The sequence below is a fragment of the Podarcis tiliguerta genome (assembly GCF_965153285.1).
Source record: "Podarcis tiliguerta genome assembly, chromosome: 2".
NCBI lineage: Eukaryota > Metazoa > Chordata > Lepidosauria > Squamata > Lacertidae > Podarcis > Podarcis tiliguerta.
The window spans coordinates 8,881,557-8,898,269 of record NC_139535.1 but is presented as its reverse complement, the minus strand read 5'-3'; the positions used below and the strand labels follow the sequence as shown (position 1 = coordinate 8,898,269).

At 44.8% G+C, this 16,713-nt stretch overlaps 1 protein-coding gene and 1 long non-coding RNA gene across 7 annotated transcripts in view; one reads left to right on the top strand and one right to left on the bottom strand.

The window, feature by feature from the left end:
* LOC310671206 overlaps window positions 1-15,221 on the bottom strand; it is a 103,262-nt gene extending 88,041 nt beyond the window's left edge. The window contains exon 1 of the long non-coding RNA XR_014507894.1: window positions 14,446-15,221. This is a non-coding gene — a long non-coding RNA (uncharacterized lncRNA). The remainder of the gene's footprint in view (window positions 1-14,445) is intronic.
* Window positions 2,087-16,713, top strand: LOC310670552 (zinc finger protein RFP-like). Of its 6 annotated transcripts, none has more exons than XM_083426070.1 (8): window positions 2,087-2,949; window positions 3,425-3,520; window positions 5,046-5,276; window positions 6,343-6,365; window positions 7,343-7,461; window positions 11,388-11,420; window positions 14,186-14,215; window positions 15,919-16,713. In XM_083426070.1, exons 1-8 carry the CDS (start codon window positions 2,524-2,526, stop codon window positions 16,437-16,439), a joined length of 1,479 nt encoding a protein of 492 aa, XP_083282196.1. In that variant the 5' UTR covers window positions 2,087-2,523; the 3' UTR covers window positions 16,440-16,713. The 6 variants fall into 6 exon arrangements, with proteins under 6 accessions (XP_083282196.1, XP_083282197.1, XP_083282200.1 ...); XM_083426071.1 differs by lacking the exon at window positions 11,388-11,420 and adding an exon at window positions 9,250-9,282; XM_083426074.1 differs by lacking the exon at window positions 11,388-11,420.

Genomic DNA, 16,713 nt, shown 5'->3' with positions numbered 1-16,713 from the left:
GGATTGGAAACGCGTGTCTTTCAAGGCTTGGATTGGAAACGCGTGTCTTCCCCCCCCCATATATTTTTGTTTTCTTGCTGCTGGACACCAACTCCCATCAGCCCCGGCTTACCATGGCCAGTGCTGAGGGATGACGGGAGTTGTAGTCCTAAAACAGCGGCAATGTTGCTCAGGTTCCAATTCCAAGAATTGGAAGTGTTGCAGGAATTTATGTATAGGTTGGGGGGGGGGTTGCCCCTCCAGCAGATATCATGCACATGCAGCCCACTACCAAAATCAGCACAATCGCTTTTGTGACTTGTTTTTTGTCCCCACAAAACACTTCATCATATCTATTCAAAGGGCCTCTGCTGCACAATACCAAAGGTAAGAATTCACTGATAAATGTACTGGCTCACAGGGGAAAATTTCAGAAATTCATATAGACAGGTGAGCTCAGCTACTCAGCAGCCCCTCTGCTTGAGTGATAATCCCTGGCCTCCTGATACCTGAGTGCCAGACAGGTAGCCCTTCCAGAAATAACAAACTCGGATGAAGACAAAAGGGTGTGATTAACTTGGCTGGGAAACAGGGAAATGCAAATATCTCTCTTGTTACATTTGATGGGTGTTTGGTGGAGGGCAAGGAGAACCATGGGGCAGGGTCCAGGATGCTCAGATTACTGCCACCAGACCTCCCCTTTCATGATGTAACCATGATGTATTAGTAATGTAGTTTGGGGGGGGGGATGTAACATGGGGATTAGCAGCTAATAAAAGTTTGGGGGCTCTTTTGTCGGGGCTTCCGTCTTGTTCCACCTTGTGGCAGGTGGGAGTCCTGTCACAACAGTCTTCAATAAAGACCAAGCCTACTGGCTGCTGTTTTGCTCTGGTATTCCTGGCTGGTGTCCTTGTTTTTTGTCCAAGGGAGCCCTCCGATTTCTCTGTTAACAGAAGAGACCCCCGAGGGACATCTAGTCCAACCCCCTGAAATGCAGGAAGTTCAACTAAAGCTTACTGAACTGAATGAGTAGCTCAGTTGATAGAGCGTGAGACTCTTAATCACAGGGTTGTGGGTTCGAGTCCCGTGTTGGGCAAGAAGATTCCTGCATTGCAGGGGGTTGAGCTAGATGACCCTTGGGGTCCCTTCCAAATCTACAATTCTGTGAGCCACCCAAGAACTCCATTAACCTTCTTCCGCAGAACTACAGTTCCCAGGGTCCCGGGGAGAAAGAGTGGGACTTCTGCTTTGCCCCAAAGGACCCTCTTGCTGCCGCCCCCTCCTCATGTTGCAAAACTGCCACCTGGATGGCTTTAAAAGTGGATTAGGCAAATTCATGGGGGCTACCAATGGCTACTGGCCATGATGGCTGTGCTCTGCCTCTGCGGTTGGAGGCAGAGATGCTTCTGAATACCCTGAATCCAGGTTGCTGGGATCTGCAGGAGGGGCTCTTGCGCTTCGATCGCAGCTGCAGACTTCCCGTTGGGCATCTGCTTGGCTGCAGTGAGAACAGGATGCCACAAGGTGTGACGGGAAAGTTGGGTCACAGAAATCAAACACCACTTTTCTGGGCACTGCCCAGGAGGAAGGAGCGGAACCACTTCATAACAGTGCCCCCAGCTCCCAGCCCCACCAGACGGTCCAGAAGGATGTTATGGTCGATGGTATCAAAGGCCGCTGAGAGATCCAGCAGAACTAGGAAACAGCTCTCACCTTTGTCCCTAGCCCACCAGAGATCATCAACCAGCGCGACCAAGGCAGTTTCAGTCCCATGATGAGACCTGAATCCCGACTGGAAGGGATCCAAATGGTCCGCTTCTTCCAAGCGTGCCTGGAGTTGTTCAGCAACCACTCGCTCAATCACCTTGCCCAAGAATGGAAGGTTTGAGACTGGGTTGAGTTGGCCCTGTTGGCAGCATCTAAAGATATTTTTTTTAAGAAGCGGTTTAATAACCGCCTCTTTCAGCGGGTCTGGGAAGGCTCCCTCACAGAGAGAAGCATTCACTGGTTTGAACATTTGACAAGTTTTCATTATTTTCTCCTTTTGCAAGACAGTGGGTACATTTTACACTTAAAAAGTTACATTTAGTTCAGAGATACAAAGTTACATTCAGCAGGGAGACAACATAAAAGTAAAATTAAAGAAACAACATTAGTACAGAGACGGTGAACACAATTATAATATCTCACTGTGGGTGGAAAAGGAAGCAATACAGCAGACTATACTGTGGTTTTGAGCATCACAGGGAGCAATGCAGGGGGGCAGACAAGTGGGGGGACTTTACTGATAGCAAATATTTATTCCCTTATTGATGCAGAGGAAAAGAAACCTTTATTCAACTCAAAATTGTTATAACACAATCAAAAAGCATTCGCTGCTCCTTGAGAAAACATTCAGGAACTGCAAAGACCTGGAGACATATTAGTTTTAAAAAAATAACAGAAAGATCATGTGATCACTGAGTCATTTCCAGGAAGGGAAACTCCCAGTAGCTGAAAACTGAGAAAGTGAAACTTAACTCGGATCTTTGGTGCGAGGGAGCCATGGCTGCTGCAGGGGGTCACATCCAGCGTCTCCGTGATGAAGCCACGTGCTCCATCTGCCTGGATTACTTCAAGGATCCAGTGACCATCCCAGAGTGTGGGCACAACTTCTGCCGATCCTGCCTGATCCAGTGCTGGGGGGAATCGGAGGCAGAGGCTTCCTGCCCTCAGTGCAGAGAAAGAGTCCAGAGAAGGAGCCTCATCCCCAACCGGCAACTGGCTAATGTGGCAGAAATAGCTAAGAATCTCAGCCTTCAAGAGGGAAAGGAGGAAGGAGGGAAAGGAGGCGTCTGCGAGGATCACCAGGAGCCCCTGAAGCTCTTCTGCAAAGTCCATGAAGCCCCCATCTGTGTGGTGTGTGACAAATCAAAGGAACATGAAAATCACAAGGTGATTCCTCTGAAGGAGGCTTTTGAGGAATACAAGGTAGGAGATCCCTGGATCTTGAGGGGGATTTTTCTTGGGAGGTTTTCTTTTTACTTCTCAGCTCCAAAGTAGGCATGGCATGAATTGGTGGTTGTTTATTATGTAAAAAGCAGCCCAGGGGAAGCCTGAGGGCTCCTGGGATGACTGAGAAGAGGGAGTTTAAGTCTTTCTCTCTGCCAGGGGGTCAAAGCGATCTCCCTTGATATCCCTGAGCAGCATCTGCAAAGACTAGATAGAAGTCTGTAAGCAAGGGGTGACCTAACTGGGTCCCTGAGACCCACAGGGCTGGCACAGAAAAAAGGTAGCTGGTCCAGGGAGCCATGGACCGAAAAAGGTTGAAAACCTCTGGACTTTTATTTCCTCCAGTAAACTACTTTGCTATCATAGCAAGGCCACTGGGCGCAAGAAGGCAGCATACTATTCACCTCCTCTCTGTGTGTCTCAATCAAACCTGAGTTTTTCCTTTTCTCTTTAGGAAGAGATCTGTCGCCGCCTGGAGATTCTGAGGAAAGAGAGAGAGGAAATTCTGGCCTATCAAGCAGCCCTGGACAAGGAAAGCAAAGACCTCCTTGTATGTGTCTTGGTTGTTACTAGTGAGGGAACAAGCACTTGAAGAGTCGAGTCAGGACTGTGGAGGGGTGGGGAAATCTGCCCATTTCAGCTTCTCCCCATTTCTCCTTTTTCCATATCACTGTTTATTAATTTATCATTCTGAAAATGAATCAGATGTTAGGGTGGCTAGCTCCTTGTATAAATATTTTGAAATGTACTTTACCTTTTTTGTGAACATTACCTGGCTTGTTCAACCTTGAAAAATTAAGAGGTGTGAATTTCAAAAGATTGCTCTGTTTCATTCTCCATATTTTTTCAGCAATAGTAAATTACAGTAGGTAAATTCACTTTTGAATGCAGCTAATTTGAGTTTATTTTCCATTGTCGTTTATTATATGAATAGCAGTGAAGGAGAAGCCTGAGGACTTGTGAGCTGAGAGGGTGGAAGCAGGTCAATTCAAATCCTGATTTACCATAAATATTTGTCCATAAAGAAAGAGTTGTCTTTATAAATGTGCGCTATTGTTCATCTTTAGGAAATTCAGGGAGCTATGGGGATAAACTCTGCACTTTCTCTTCATCCGCCTCTGTTTCTGTTGCCTTCCTACACCTCAATGGTCCCAGTCTTAACTGAGGGTGTTTTATGTCAGCTGACATTCTCTGGACATCTATGAATTCTGGTTATGCCCCAAATCTTGCAGGGAATATCCTGTGGGGATGTTTAGGGAGGCAGGAGAAGATATATTATTTTATTATATCCTTCATAACTTTCGTCAGCAAGTTCTATAACTTAGCAGAGTTGTTAAATATTCCCCCTTTTAAATTACACAGCGGTTAGCTAGTTGCAGGCTCATCTGAGCCTCACTATTTAGGATTCCTGGTGTCCCTATTTTATATCCCTCCTAAAAGAATAGACACGACCACCTGATTAAAGTTAACATAAAACTAGTTTACTTACAATCATCCAGTTCACAATGAGATTCCTGAAGGCAGACTTCATTTACAGAACAACATATAACTTTGTGAATTATCCCATAATAGAAATAGTCTCAAGTGACCGCGACTGAGCAGTCACTTCTCCTAACTCTTAGGAACACACAATGGAGAAGTCACAGAGCAGAACATGGAGGCCGTGTGCTTCTCTCCCAGGAACAGGCCACACTCACATTCACTCACATGCAAAGGAAGTCTGTCTCAGCTCAGGAGGAACTAGCAAGTTTTCTCCTGAGTGATACAAAGCATTCCCCAGCATGTGCATTGTAGGACTGATGTATTTGACTGCAATACGTTTTTACATCCCACATATCCATGGCTAGAAAACAAATGCTCCTTCCTTTAGGCTGTAGCCCTCTGCAAAGTAGAAGTCAACAGAAACAGCAATGGAGAGGGCCTCCCCTCAAAATAAAGGTTTACTTCTTTAGCCACTGGAGGTTTCATGTCTCTGAAAAATCAGAAGTGTCCTCCCTGTGGAATTCTCACAATTCTCTTCCTGATGTTTTGAAGGCTGATCACCTTCCACACTCAGACCTCCTCTTTTCTTGCAGAAATTAACAGAAACGGAGAGGCTGAAGATTGTGGAAAAGTTCAGAGAACTGCGCCGGTTCCTGAAAGAACAAGAAAAACGTCTGCTGAATGATGTGGCAGAGGTGGAGAAGGAGATTGCAGGGAGAAGGGATGAGCAGCTGGCCAGACTCTCCAGGAATCTCTCCTCTCTTGAGAGTATCATCCAGGAGATGGAGGAGAAGCGTCAGCAGCCAGCGAGTGAACTCCTGCAGGTAAGATGGTGGCAGGAACAGCCCAAGGCTCCAGGAAAAGGCTGCCCCTTTCATGTATGCAAGGAGTGCAGGGGCTGAGTTGATGGAGCCTCTAGTCAGGTTTGTAATGGACTGGAAGACCCAAGAGACCTGGGATGCTTAACTCACCTGAATGCAGACTAGAGATTCGTCTGTGTTCTTGATGGAACAGGAGCTGATCTTCTGCTCTTTGCTGATGCTTTGTCTCTGAATGCCTCTCAGCTGTGGGGGCTTCGTCTGGGATGCGTTCAGGCCTCCTTCCGACATGAGCCAGTCTCTTGACCAAGCTTCTCTTCCCGTTCCCTCCACAACTCCTGGGTTGATCCCTTTCCCCATGGATACAGATCGGCCCAAAATGGTGCTCAGTCACAGTGACCAAAGAGCAAGACAGAGGGACTCATCCAGACTGCTGCTTGTCCCACCCCTTTCCTCCAGGAAATCCCGCTGTTTACTGCTGAATTAGAGCAAACATCAGCCAGGTCTTCTCCGGAATGAAGTTTGCTTTGATGTTTCACCGAGGAGCAGGTTTTTCCTGAGGGAAAGAGGCAGGGCAAAGACAAAACCACTTGGACCCGTGTGTTTTTTTACTTCCAGGCGGAAAATAGAATTTGAAAATTGGGGACTTCTATGGAAGACAGTTTAGGACAGTGCCCTGGTAGGATTATCCTTTAGGCTTGCTTACATCTGAATTGCACAATGCAAACTGAATTAAAGTTACTAAATTATAATCTAAGACTAGAGATGGTGTGAATCGTCTCTTGAACCCACAAATGTGAAATTTCCCTAAAATGCTGGTGGATTTTCTGAAAGATTTTAAACAATAATGGCAAACTGATGTGGAAATGTGGAGATCTTGAAATCAGAACAGTTAATAATTTAACACTGGAAAAATAAAAGCTGTGAGAAACCAAAACTAGCTGATTCCGCCATCCCTCCCCAAAACCTTGGCATGTGCCAGGCAGACTGACATCCGAGGGCCAGGGTCTGAGGGGGTCTTCCTAGTGTGGCCTGTGGTGTGCAGTGAATTCCCTTCTCTTTTTCCCTCTAGGATGTGAGAAGGACCTTGCAGAGGTAAGTGGATCTGGCTCATTTCCATTAGCATCACTCTTTGAAGCTGAGATGCAAGAACCTCAGACATGGCCCTCCAGGGGCTGCAGGGGGGAGACTGTAGGACTCACTCCCTGCAGCACCTCACAGGTGAAAGTAGAACCTTATTCTGAACTTGTGGCCCCCCCAATTCTCCCTCCAAGGTTCAAGGTCAACTGCCTCCTCCCTCCCTTCCCACGTCACTTCACAAAGGGATGGGGGCTCTTTTCTTTCTCTTGCACTTTCTGTTCATGGACTTCGTGGTAATTTCCAACATCTAGAAGAGAAAGTGCCAAAGATGCTTCGGAAGAGTTTAGGACATATTTCAATGTCCAACTAGAAGCCCCTCAACTCTGGTAACTCAGCCCCTTTGAGGCACTGAGGGAGGGAAGGTCTGTTGGTCTAGAATGGGTGGGTTCTTTTTCTTGGGAGCGTTTCCACCGTGAGAGGCTGAAGGTGGTCTTGAGTGGGGGGTGAAAGTCAAGTTGTTTGATGCCTCTGGAGGGAGAGTTCAATGGGACATGGGGTTGTGCCCTTCCTGGGTGAGAGAGGGGATGAAGGGAGGGTGGAGGTTGTTTTCCTTGACCACTTGGCAGCTTTGGACATCACTCACATCCTCTGGAGAAGCTCAGGGAGGGAGGGGTTGCAGGCATTCCACCTCAGGGGTTTGTTTCTTCCGTCCTGGCACCTTCCCACAAAGGTGTTATGGGGCAGCATCATTGGAAGCCATGGGAGCCCTCCGGTGGTGTCGCTTGGGGTTACATCTTGTCCCTTGTGATGTTGAGCATCCTTACGAAGCCACTGACAGCTGTCCTCAGGGGTTTTGGACTGAGGTCTCATCTGTGGTGGAAATAAAGCTGTTTGGAAATAAACTTCCACTTTGTTAATTTTATTGAAATCACCTGCAATAATTAGGGAGACGGGGCCACAATGGGGCCATTCATTGTTTTTCTTTTCACCAGATATGAGAAAAGAGAGAGTCCAGAGAAGCCACTGGCTTTCCCTCCAAAACTGAGGAACAGGATCTTGGAATCCTGTGATCTAAATCACCTTGTGGAGGATACAATGAAACAATGGAAAGGTAATGAAAAATGGCTGCCAGGATTTCACACTGGGAATTCTGTTACTTCTTCAGAACTGAACACGCCAGGCTCTTACTCCATGGAGTTGAGTAACCCCAGGATACCTTCCTTCTTGGTGCTCCAGCCTTCATTTCCTGTCCCCCAGAATGGCCCATGTATATTGTGACGCTGGGAAAGAAAGCCTGAACCAGAGTGTAGAGCAAAGTCAGGTTTTTTCCCTCCCATGTTTATAATTCTACGGAACCTCCTTTTCCTTGTGGTTCCCTGTCTGCACAATCTGGAGTTGTCCTTTCGGAGGTTCTCCTGCTCTGAATGGAGTCAAAGGGCACTAAGAAGCCCCCAGTTCCCCCTCTGCCTCCTGCTCAGGCTTGTTCCTCAGCCGTGGAGCCAAGGCCTGAGCCGTCTCCTCCTCAGACGTCCCCCTGCAGCTGCCATATCTAGGGCTTCAGCCTTCAAGATCTCCTGAGAGTTCCCCCATTGAGAGTGGAAGCAAGAGCACATGAGCCCCAAAGGGCACGATTATGCTTGTGAAGAACCTTAAAGATTTGTAGAAGGTTTGTGAGGAAGGGTTTCCTTTTGCCTGAGAGCTCTGCCAATCCTTCCTCATCAACCTTCGCTTCTCCTTATGTTTCACAATTTTGGCTTAAATGATTCCCCCCACCACTTTACTTGGGGAAGATGTTAAGGCTGCCTCCATCTCCCCTCCCCCTCCTTTTACGGGATTCCTCTTGCTCTGCCTCCCCTCCAGTCCTCTAATGTAGAGCCCAATTTAGGGGCAAAGTTCAGAGACCAGCAGGATTCATGCTGAATATTTTTATTATCTTATTTGTAAGCTTACTTTATGATTGCTGAGGGTTTTTTTGGTTTTTTAAAAATTATCAAAAACATATCATCCTCACCCCCCCCCATTTCCCCCCCTCCCTCCCACCCGGACTTCCCTCAGCTCCTCTCTCTGGTTTTCCAACACATATTATTCTCTGCATCTTATAAAATGGTAAAGATCCTTAAGCTATCTATCTATTATGTTAACAATAAAAAAAATGTGTATTTTTATTCAAAACCTGCCAAGGAGTCCAGTTCATTTTGTTGTTTCTTTAAATACTTTGTAAAAGGTTCCCATTCTTCTTTAAAGTCACAGTTGTCCTTATCACGCAGTTTGTATGTTAGCTTCCCTTGCCACTGTTCTTTTGTCGGGGTTTCTTCATTCTTCCATCCTTGTGCTATTAAGACTCTTGCCGCTGTTGTCGCATACATAAGTATGTTCTTCATTTTCCTTGGCAGGTCTCTACCTACAATCCTTAACAAAAATGCTTCTGGCTTTTTTACAAATGTTAATTTGAACATTTTCTTCAACTCATTATACATCATTTCCCAATTTTTTAAAAATTTCTCTACAATCCCACCACATGTGATAAAAAGTCCCTTCTTTTTCCTTGCATTTCTAGCATATATTTGACCCAGTTTTGTACATTTTTGCAATCTGTACTGGTGTAATGTACCATCTATACATCATTTTCATGTAGTTTTCTTTTAAAAGGGAACAACCTGTAAATTTTAAATCTGTTTTCCACAATCTTTCCCAATCTTCGTATTATGATTGCTGAGTTTTAAAGCTTTAGTTATTTTCATAGATTCTTCCTATGATTTTCATGTTTATAATTATTTTTTGTACAATTTAATTAATACTTAATAATTGTACTTGAATTTAAGGATGTTACTTTTGTATGGAGATTTATTTCAGGTGGAAGAGTGTTGCCCTTACACTTTATATCTTTTTGCTTCCTCAGATGCTCTGTTATACAGAAAACCAATTCAGAAAGGTAAATTTCCAGGGGAGGAACAATTTGACAGGAGGGGTGGGGACTGATTTTTCATAAGTATGTTCTTCATTTTCCTTGGCAGGGCTCTACCTACAATCCCTAACAAAAATGCTTCTGGCTTTTTTTACAAATGTTAATTTGAACATTTTCTTCAACTCATTATACAGTGGTGCCTCGCAAGACGAAATTAATTCGTTCCGCGAGGTTTTTCGTCTAGCGAATTTTTCGTCTTGCGAAGCACGGTTTCCCATAGGAATGCATTGAAAATCAATTAATGCATTCCTATGGTCAAAAAAAGTCGGAACAGAGCCAAATTTGGTACAAGAACAGTTTATTAAGTGCTCTTTAAAGTCACACATACTGTAAAGAGCATTTAATTATTTTTTTTTAAAAAATGGCAGTTTGTCCCAATGGTCACAGCAAATCAGAAAAATGCAGAAAAACCTGCAAAAGCTTCCAGATTCTTGCAAACCCCTTCTCAACAACTCCCTGAACGACCCACCAGCCACCCTCCACACAGAAATCCAAAGCCTGATTTTTTTTTAAAAAAAATGGCATTTTGCCCCATTGGTCACAGCAAGGCAGAAAAATGCAGAAAACCCCCCACAAACTTCCAGATTCCTGCAAACCCCTTCTCAACAACTCCCTGAACCACACCCCAGCCACCCTCCACACGGAAATCCAAAGCCTGAATTTTTTTTTCAAAAAAGGCAGTTTTCCCCAATGGTCACAGCAAATCAGAAAAATGCAGAAAAACCTGCAAAAGCTTCCAGATTCCTGCAAACCCCTTCTCAACAGTTCCCTGAACCCCCCCAGCCTCCCACCACTCAGAAATCCAAAGCCTGGAATTTTTTTTCCCAAAAAATGCAGTTTGCCCCAATGGTCACAGCAAATCAGAAAAAATCAGAACCCCTCCCCACAAGCTTCCAGATAACTGAAAACCCCTTCTCAACAGTTCCCTGAACCGCCCCCCCCCAGCCACCCACCACTCAGAAATCCAAAGCCTGGAAATTTTTTTTCAAAAAATGCAGTTTGCCCCAATGGTCACAGCAAATCAGAAAAAAATCAGAAAAAAACCCACAAGCTTCCAGATTCTTACAAACCCCTTCTCAACAATTCCCTGAACCCCCCAGCCACCCTCCACTCAGAAATCCAAAGCCAGACAATTTTTTTTAAAAAAAAGGCAGTTTGCCCCAATGGTCCCAAAAAATCAGAAAAAATCAGGAAAAAACACCCACAAGCTTCCAGATTCTTGCAGACCCTTCCCCAACACCAAGTCCTTCAATTCCTAACACCCCAACCCAAAACCCAAAAACCCCAAAAAAGTTTTAAAAGTTTAACTTACCAAATGGCTGCAAAAGAAGTTCTGGAAAATCTTCAAAAAATCACAGAAGTCTTCAAAAATCGCAGAAATCGCAAAAAAGGCTACCACACCGCGTGCTATGAGTTGCTCCTCGAAGTCAAGTCGCAACTGCACCTCTTGAAGCAATGCACCCTGAGTTTTAACAGTTTTAAGAAACAGGAAACAAACTTGCAAGACGTTTTCGTCTTGCGAAGCAAGCCCATAGGGAAATTCGTCTTGCGAAGCACCTCTGAAAACGGAAAACCCTTTCGTCTTGCGGGTTTTTCGTCTTGAGAGGCATTCGTCTTCCGGGGCACCACTGTACATCATTTCCCAATTTTTAAAAAAATTCTCTACAATCCCACCACATGTGATAAAAAGTCCCTTCTTTTTCCTTGCATTTCTAGCATATATTTGACCCAGTTTTGTACATTTTTGCAATCTGTACTGGTGTAATGTACCATCTATACAGCATTTTCATGTAGTTTTCTTTTAAAAGGGAACAACCTGTAAATTTTAAATCTGTTTTCCACAATCTTTCCCAATCTTCGTACTATGATTGCTGAGTTTTAAAGCTTTAGTTATTTTCATAGATTCTTCCTATGATTTTCTTGTTTATAATTATTTAAGTACAACTTAATTAATATTTAATAATTGTACTTGAATTTAAGGATGCCATGTTATGAAGTGTTACTTTTGTATGGAGATTTATTTCTGGTGGAAGACTGTTGCCCTTACACTTTATATCTTTTTGCTTCCTCAGATGCTCTGTTATACAGAAAACCGATTCAGAAAGGTAAATTTCCAGGGGAGGAACAATTTGACAGGAGGGATGGGGACGGATATTTCATGGGTCTTGAACCGTCTGTTCTGCAGACTTTGGGACCCCCATCAATGGCGTAACTCTGGGTAACAGTCCTCTAGAGGTGTTTGGGTTATTTCGATGTCCCATGAATGAACTGGGAGGGAGGTTGAAGGCTTGGATTGGGGGCAGAGCTTGTCCCTGCGAAGAACCTGCACACCAGTCAGAGTTCCTTTCCTGCCAATAGACTATTACCCTGCATTCCCCCTTAATTTTATCGATTTTGCTTTCTTTCATAAAATTTATATACTGCTTGATTGTGGGGAAAAGCCTCAGAGCCATACAATATATTACAAAACCCCTTAGGGAGGATCCTGCCGGGTCAGTCCAATGTCCATCTTGTCGAGTTCTCATGTATAAGGAATAAGTGTGTTAAGAAGGGCACCCGCAAGCACCCAGTCCCTCCTCCACCTCCTGCCAGGCTGGTCTCCCAGCAGCAGAGCCAAGGCCTGAGCCGCCTCTTCCTCAGAGTTTCAAACTCACCGGCCATTTCTCGTGCTTCAGCCATCCCCATCTCCTCAGAGATCCCCCAGTTCTTAGGAGATCAGCCCCATTCCAGGAGGGAAGACTTCCCATTGCACGAGTCCCTTGGAATTACAGGGTAAAGCTCTGCCGATTCTTCCTCTGCTTGGAAATTCCAGTTTCAACAGCTTTTCCCCACCAGTTTACTTGGGGCAGATGTTAAACCTTTCTTCATCCATCCAGTTCAGATCCCCATTTCATTTGTGGATTTTGAATGATTGTATTCCGCCATTTTCTAGCATGGTTTACCATTTCTGATTTTTCCATATAATCATGGAAGAGCGAAGTTTGAAAGGATCCCAAGGATCATCTAGTCCAGCCCCCTGCAATGCAGGAATCACAGCTAAACATGTTACCGTATTTTTCGCTCTATTGGATGCACCCAACCATAGGACGCACCTTGTTGGTTTTTTTTAAATAATAGTTTTTTATTAAGTTTTCCATTTTAACAATCCAATTCAATCACATTAAATATTCCAAATTGTACAAATACATATCATAAAGTCCAAATATTTTGCCAGATACATTTTTGTTGGGGGTTCCCATGCTTCAAGTTCAGTGGGGTCCAATCATCTTATATTTCTACTGCCTTAAGTTCCCAATAGTCGCTTCTTTAAATCTTCCTGCTGTTATCCTTCTTTCTTTCATAGCCTCTGAGTCGTGCAATAATATGCTTCTGTCTGAACTTTGTGTGACTCTCCTTTTTTTTTTTTTTTTTTGCAGCTGGTAAGTCTTTTACTGGCAGTATGTCCTCACACGCTGGTGTTTATGCCTAATCCATCCAAAAGTCCTTCTCTGGTGGCAGACACCATCTTTTCCCAGTTCCGATGAAATACAATCTAGGCATTTGCTCATTAATTTTCTCAGACAGGTTGCACCAAACATTAGTCTTTCCAGGGGAGGTTTGCCAAGTCGGACTTGAAGTACAGATATGATAACAAAGTAAGAGCTCGCCTCCCCCTCTGACTATTAATCTCTGCAACTCAGTCTGTCTCATAATTGCAGATCCCGATTAAATAGTGCTTCACAGGAGAGTCATTTATCTTCTCCCAAGTATTTAAAATAACAAAGGCTTCAGTTAGTATTATTATTTCCACACAGTTTATATTTTCCGATCTCACGTGCTATAGGTAGTGTAGACGGTTCTCCTGGGGGGGCGTTGTTAGGTGGTATTGTAGTAGAAAAAGTTTTATCCCCCCCTTTCCGTTCCGTTCCAACATACCGGCTTAGATGTTATTCTTTGATGTTATCTTCTTCCTTCTGTCACTCTTAGCACTTCAGTGGCTGTAGTTGGCAGATTAAATACCCTTTCTTCGCCCAAAGCATGTACAATCTTAAATCCAATTTTTAATCTTAAGAAATGGAACTGGGAGCGCTCACGAAGACAGTGTCCAGGAGATCCGAGCTCTCTCTCGAGGGCTTTCCATCCAGTGCCCCCACCCCCTCCTTCTTTACGAACTCAGGGGTGGTTTGTGGGCAGCCGCGGATGATACTGCATCATCCCTTCCACCGGGAAGAATTTGGGAGGCTGATTACTCCCATCTCAGCCTCTAAATTACCTCGTGTGAGCTGGAGAGATGGTACTGTCGGCCATTGTTTTAGAGGGGGAGAACAAGAAAAAAATTCTCCCCCTCTCTGCTCAGCGCCCCTTCAGCGAAGCCGCAGGAGAAACAGAGCCCCTTCCATTTCTCCTCCCGCTTGGCTGAAGGGGCGCTGCGCAGCTCTCCCTCTCTGCTGAAGCCAGGAGAGTCTTGTTCTGCAGGCTTCGAAAGCAATGTCTTGTTCTGCAGGCTTCGAAAGCAGAGGGAGCGCTTCGGAGGCTTGGCGTTGCTATTGCTGAAGCCAAGGAGCCTGCATTTGCTCCATAGGACGTACACACATTTCCCCTTAATTTTTGGAGGGGAAAAAGTGTGTCCTATAGAGCGAAAAATACGGTAGTTATTTTAATTCCTTAGGCCTAGTGATATTACATTCTCAGGAATAATCTTTTGGACAATAGTTAGCATCACTACTTAGGCCTACAGCTGTCGTCTTTGCAATTATGTGTTCTATGATTTAATCTTTTGCTTGAAATAGGGAAACAACAGATGCTATGTTATGTTGATGTTTTGTAAAAAATGATTTATTTTTTAGCTACTGCATTGTAGCCTGTTAAGCCTGTCTTTTTGCTTCCTCAGATGTTCAGTCATTCAGAAATCTTCAGAGAGGTAAATCTTCACATGGAGACCCCAATTCACAGGAGGGGGGACTAGTGTTTCATGGGGGTCAAGAGTCTCTTCTGTACAGCTTGACTCTGGCCCTGCTGTTTGTACCACAAAGGCAGAGAGGGTGGACTTGAAGGTGCAGAAGGGGGAGAGAAACTGCCCAGAAGGATCAGACAGAGGAGGGAAGAGTTTCATTCCTGCCTAGAGAGAGTTGGGTTGCTTTTCCATGTGACCTTTTTCTCAGACAGGTCCTCTATTTTCATGATTAAAATTTCTCCCCGGGCGGATTTTTAAAATTTGGCAAAATGTCTCAAGTTGCTTGGTTTGGTTTACAGTAACCCGTGAAAAAATTTCTAGTGCATTAGACTCAGATCTAAGGCACCCAGCTAAGCTAGCCTAGAGCAGAGAATCGCAACAGAGCAGCATCTTCAGCTAGCCACATCCTGTATAAAACCCTTCTCTTGTGGCTGAACTAAAAGGACTCCGGCTCAGCTACAAGATCTTGGAGAAGGAGTCTGGGAGGGCAAGAGTTAACAGTCCCCTGCCCTTAAGGAGAGTCCACATGTACATATTTAACAGTTTAATAAATTGTTCTGTGCACACCTGCATTCACAAAGATGGGAACATGAGCCCAAATACTTTCATGTGGCAAGCGAGGAGCAATATGTATGATCTATTATTCTTATTCTTATTATTCTTTGGTTGTTGAAAGTTAAGAACATTGCTACTAGCAGTATATCACAGCTTCGAAAGCCTACATAGAGCAGGGGTATTTAAAATGAGTGTCGTCATAGCGATCCATGGTTAAGGGTAGAAGTTGGCAAATGTGTCCTCTTTTTTGTTCTTCAAAATACGGCAACTCTACACTTGCCTGTCATGTCTGTCTAAGCTCCTGACTGGTAACTTTTTGAGTTCTTCCCCCTTTCCCCCAGGGAACTAGTTTTATGTTATATATTACATCCAAAAGAGAAGAATGGAATAAGCTGTCCTTTGTAAAATTGCTGTGCCTCCTGCCTTTTATTTTCCCCAGACTTCCAAGATGGTGGGGAGGAAGGCAAAGGCAGGCCAAGTGGGTGAGAGCGATGGAGAGCAGGAATAAACAGGCTCCCAATTTAACACAATTTTCACTTGTGGGCACGAGGCCCAGAACGTGACCCCCGGGAAAGTGAGGGGAGGCCTATATGTGGTTTTATGTTGTATTTCTATGCTGTGAACCACCCTGAGACCAATGGATGAAGGGCAGTATGCAAATATAAAATTATTATTATTATGAGGGGTCCTCATATCCCATCCCAACCCAGAGCTCCCTAAAGGCCAATCCTCTCCTGCCTCCTCCAATTCTCCTCTCTTTCCCCTTAGATAACACAGAAGAGATGAGTAAAAGGTTTCCTGGGTGGTTTTTCCTCTTAGACAATGCCTGAGTTGAGAGGAGGGCAGGCACAATACACATCGGATATAAGAAAGTGAAGGGAACTGATTTAAAAACCATCAAGGAAGATATTTATTCTGATAAGAGTCTGCAAGGAGGAGTCTCTGTCTAGCATGTGACGCAAAGAAATCCCCTTGATCTGAAAGGGAATCTGGGGTTTTTGGGTGTTATTTATTTATCTATCTATCTATCTATCTATCTATCAGTCAGGATGTCTGTTTCTGTCTCTCATCTGACTCTGCCTATTCTTCTCTTTCCCTCATCTTTTCCCCAACAGCAAATGTCACTCTGGATCCACACACAGCCCATCCCCAACTCATCCTGTCCAAGGATCGGAAAAGCGTGAGAAGGGGAGAAAAACCTCAAGCCCTGCCTGATAATCCTGAGAGATTCAGTGACCGGCATTGTGTGTTGGGAGGTGAGGGATTCACAGCAGGCAGACATTTCTGGGAAGTCACTGTGGGAAGTGGGGAAGGGTGGGCTCTGGGGGTCGCCAGGAAGTCTGTGGAGAGAAAGGGCAGCTTCTCCTTATTCCCTGAGGAGGGGATCTGGGCTCTGGGGAAGTGGCTAGGGGGGTACTGGGCCTGCACCTCCCCTGTTTCCCCTCCTCTGTCCCTGAGGGAGAAGCCCAGGAGGATCCGGGTGACTCTGGACTATGAAGGGGGACGTGTGTCTCTTTCTGACGCTGACTCAGGAGCCGAACTCTACACGTTCTCAGGAGCCTCGTTCTCTGGAGAGACCCTCCTCCCTTTCTTTTTTCTGTGGGGAAATTATAAAACCCACCTCAGTATCTCCTGAGGAGACTAAATCTGCCTCTCAGACCCAGCAGGAGTTTCTCTCCAGACCAGAGTGACTGACGTAAAAACCATTTACCCGCCAAGAGCAGGTTGGGCAGTTTTCCAAGGGCCCTTTGAGAGGATTCAGTCCAGTCAAAATCAGCAGAAATAACCAAACAAAAATGGGTTGCTCTTGCTTTGCATTTTCCTTCCTTTTCCCAGAATTCCCTCTGCAGCTTACTTCTTAAAGAGACAGTCACACTTTTAGGGGTCCTAATAAATTTTCTCACCTTCAA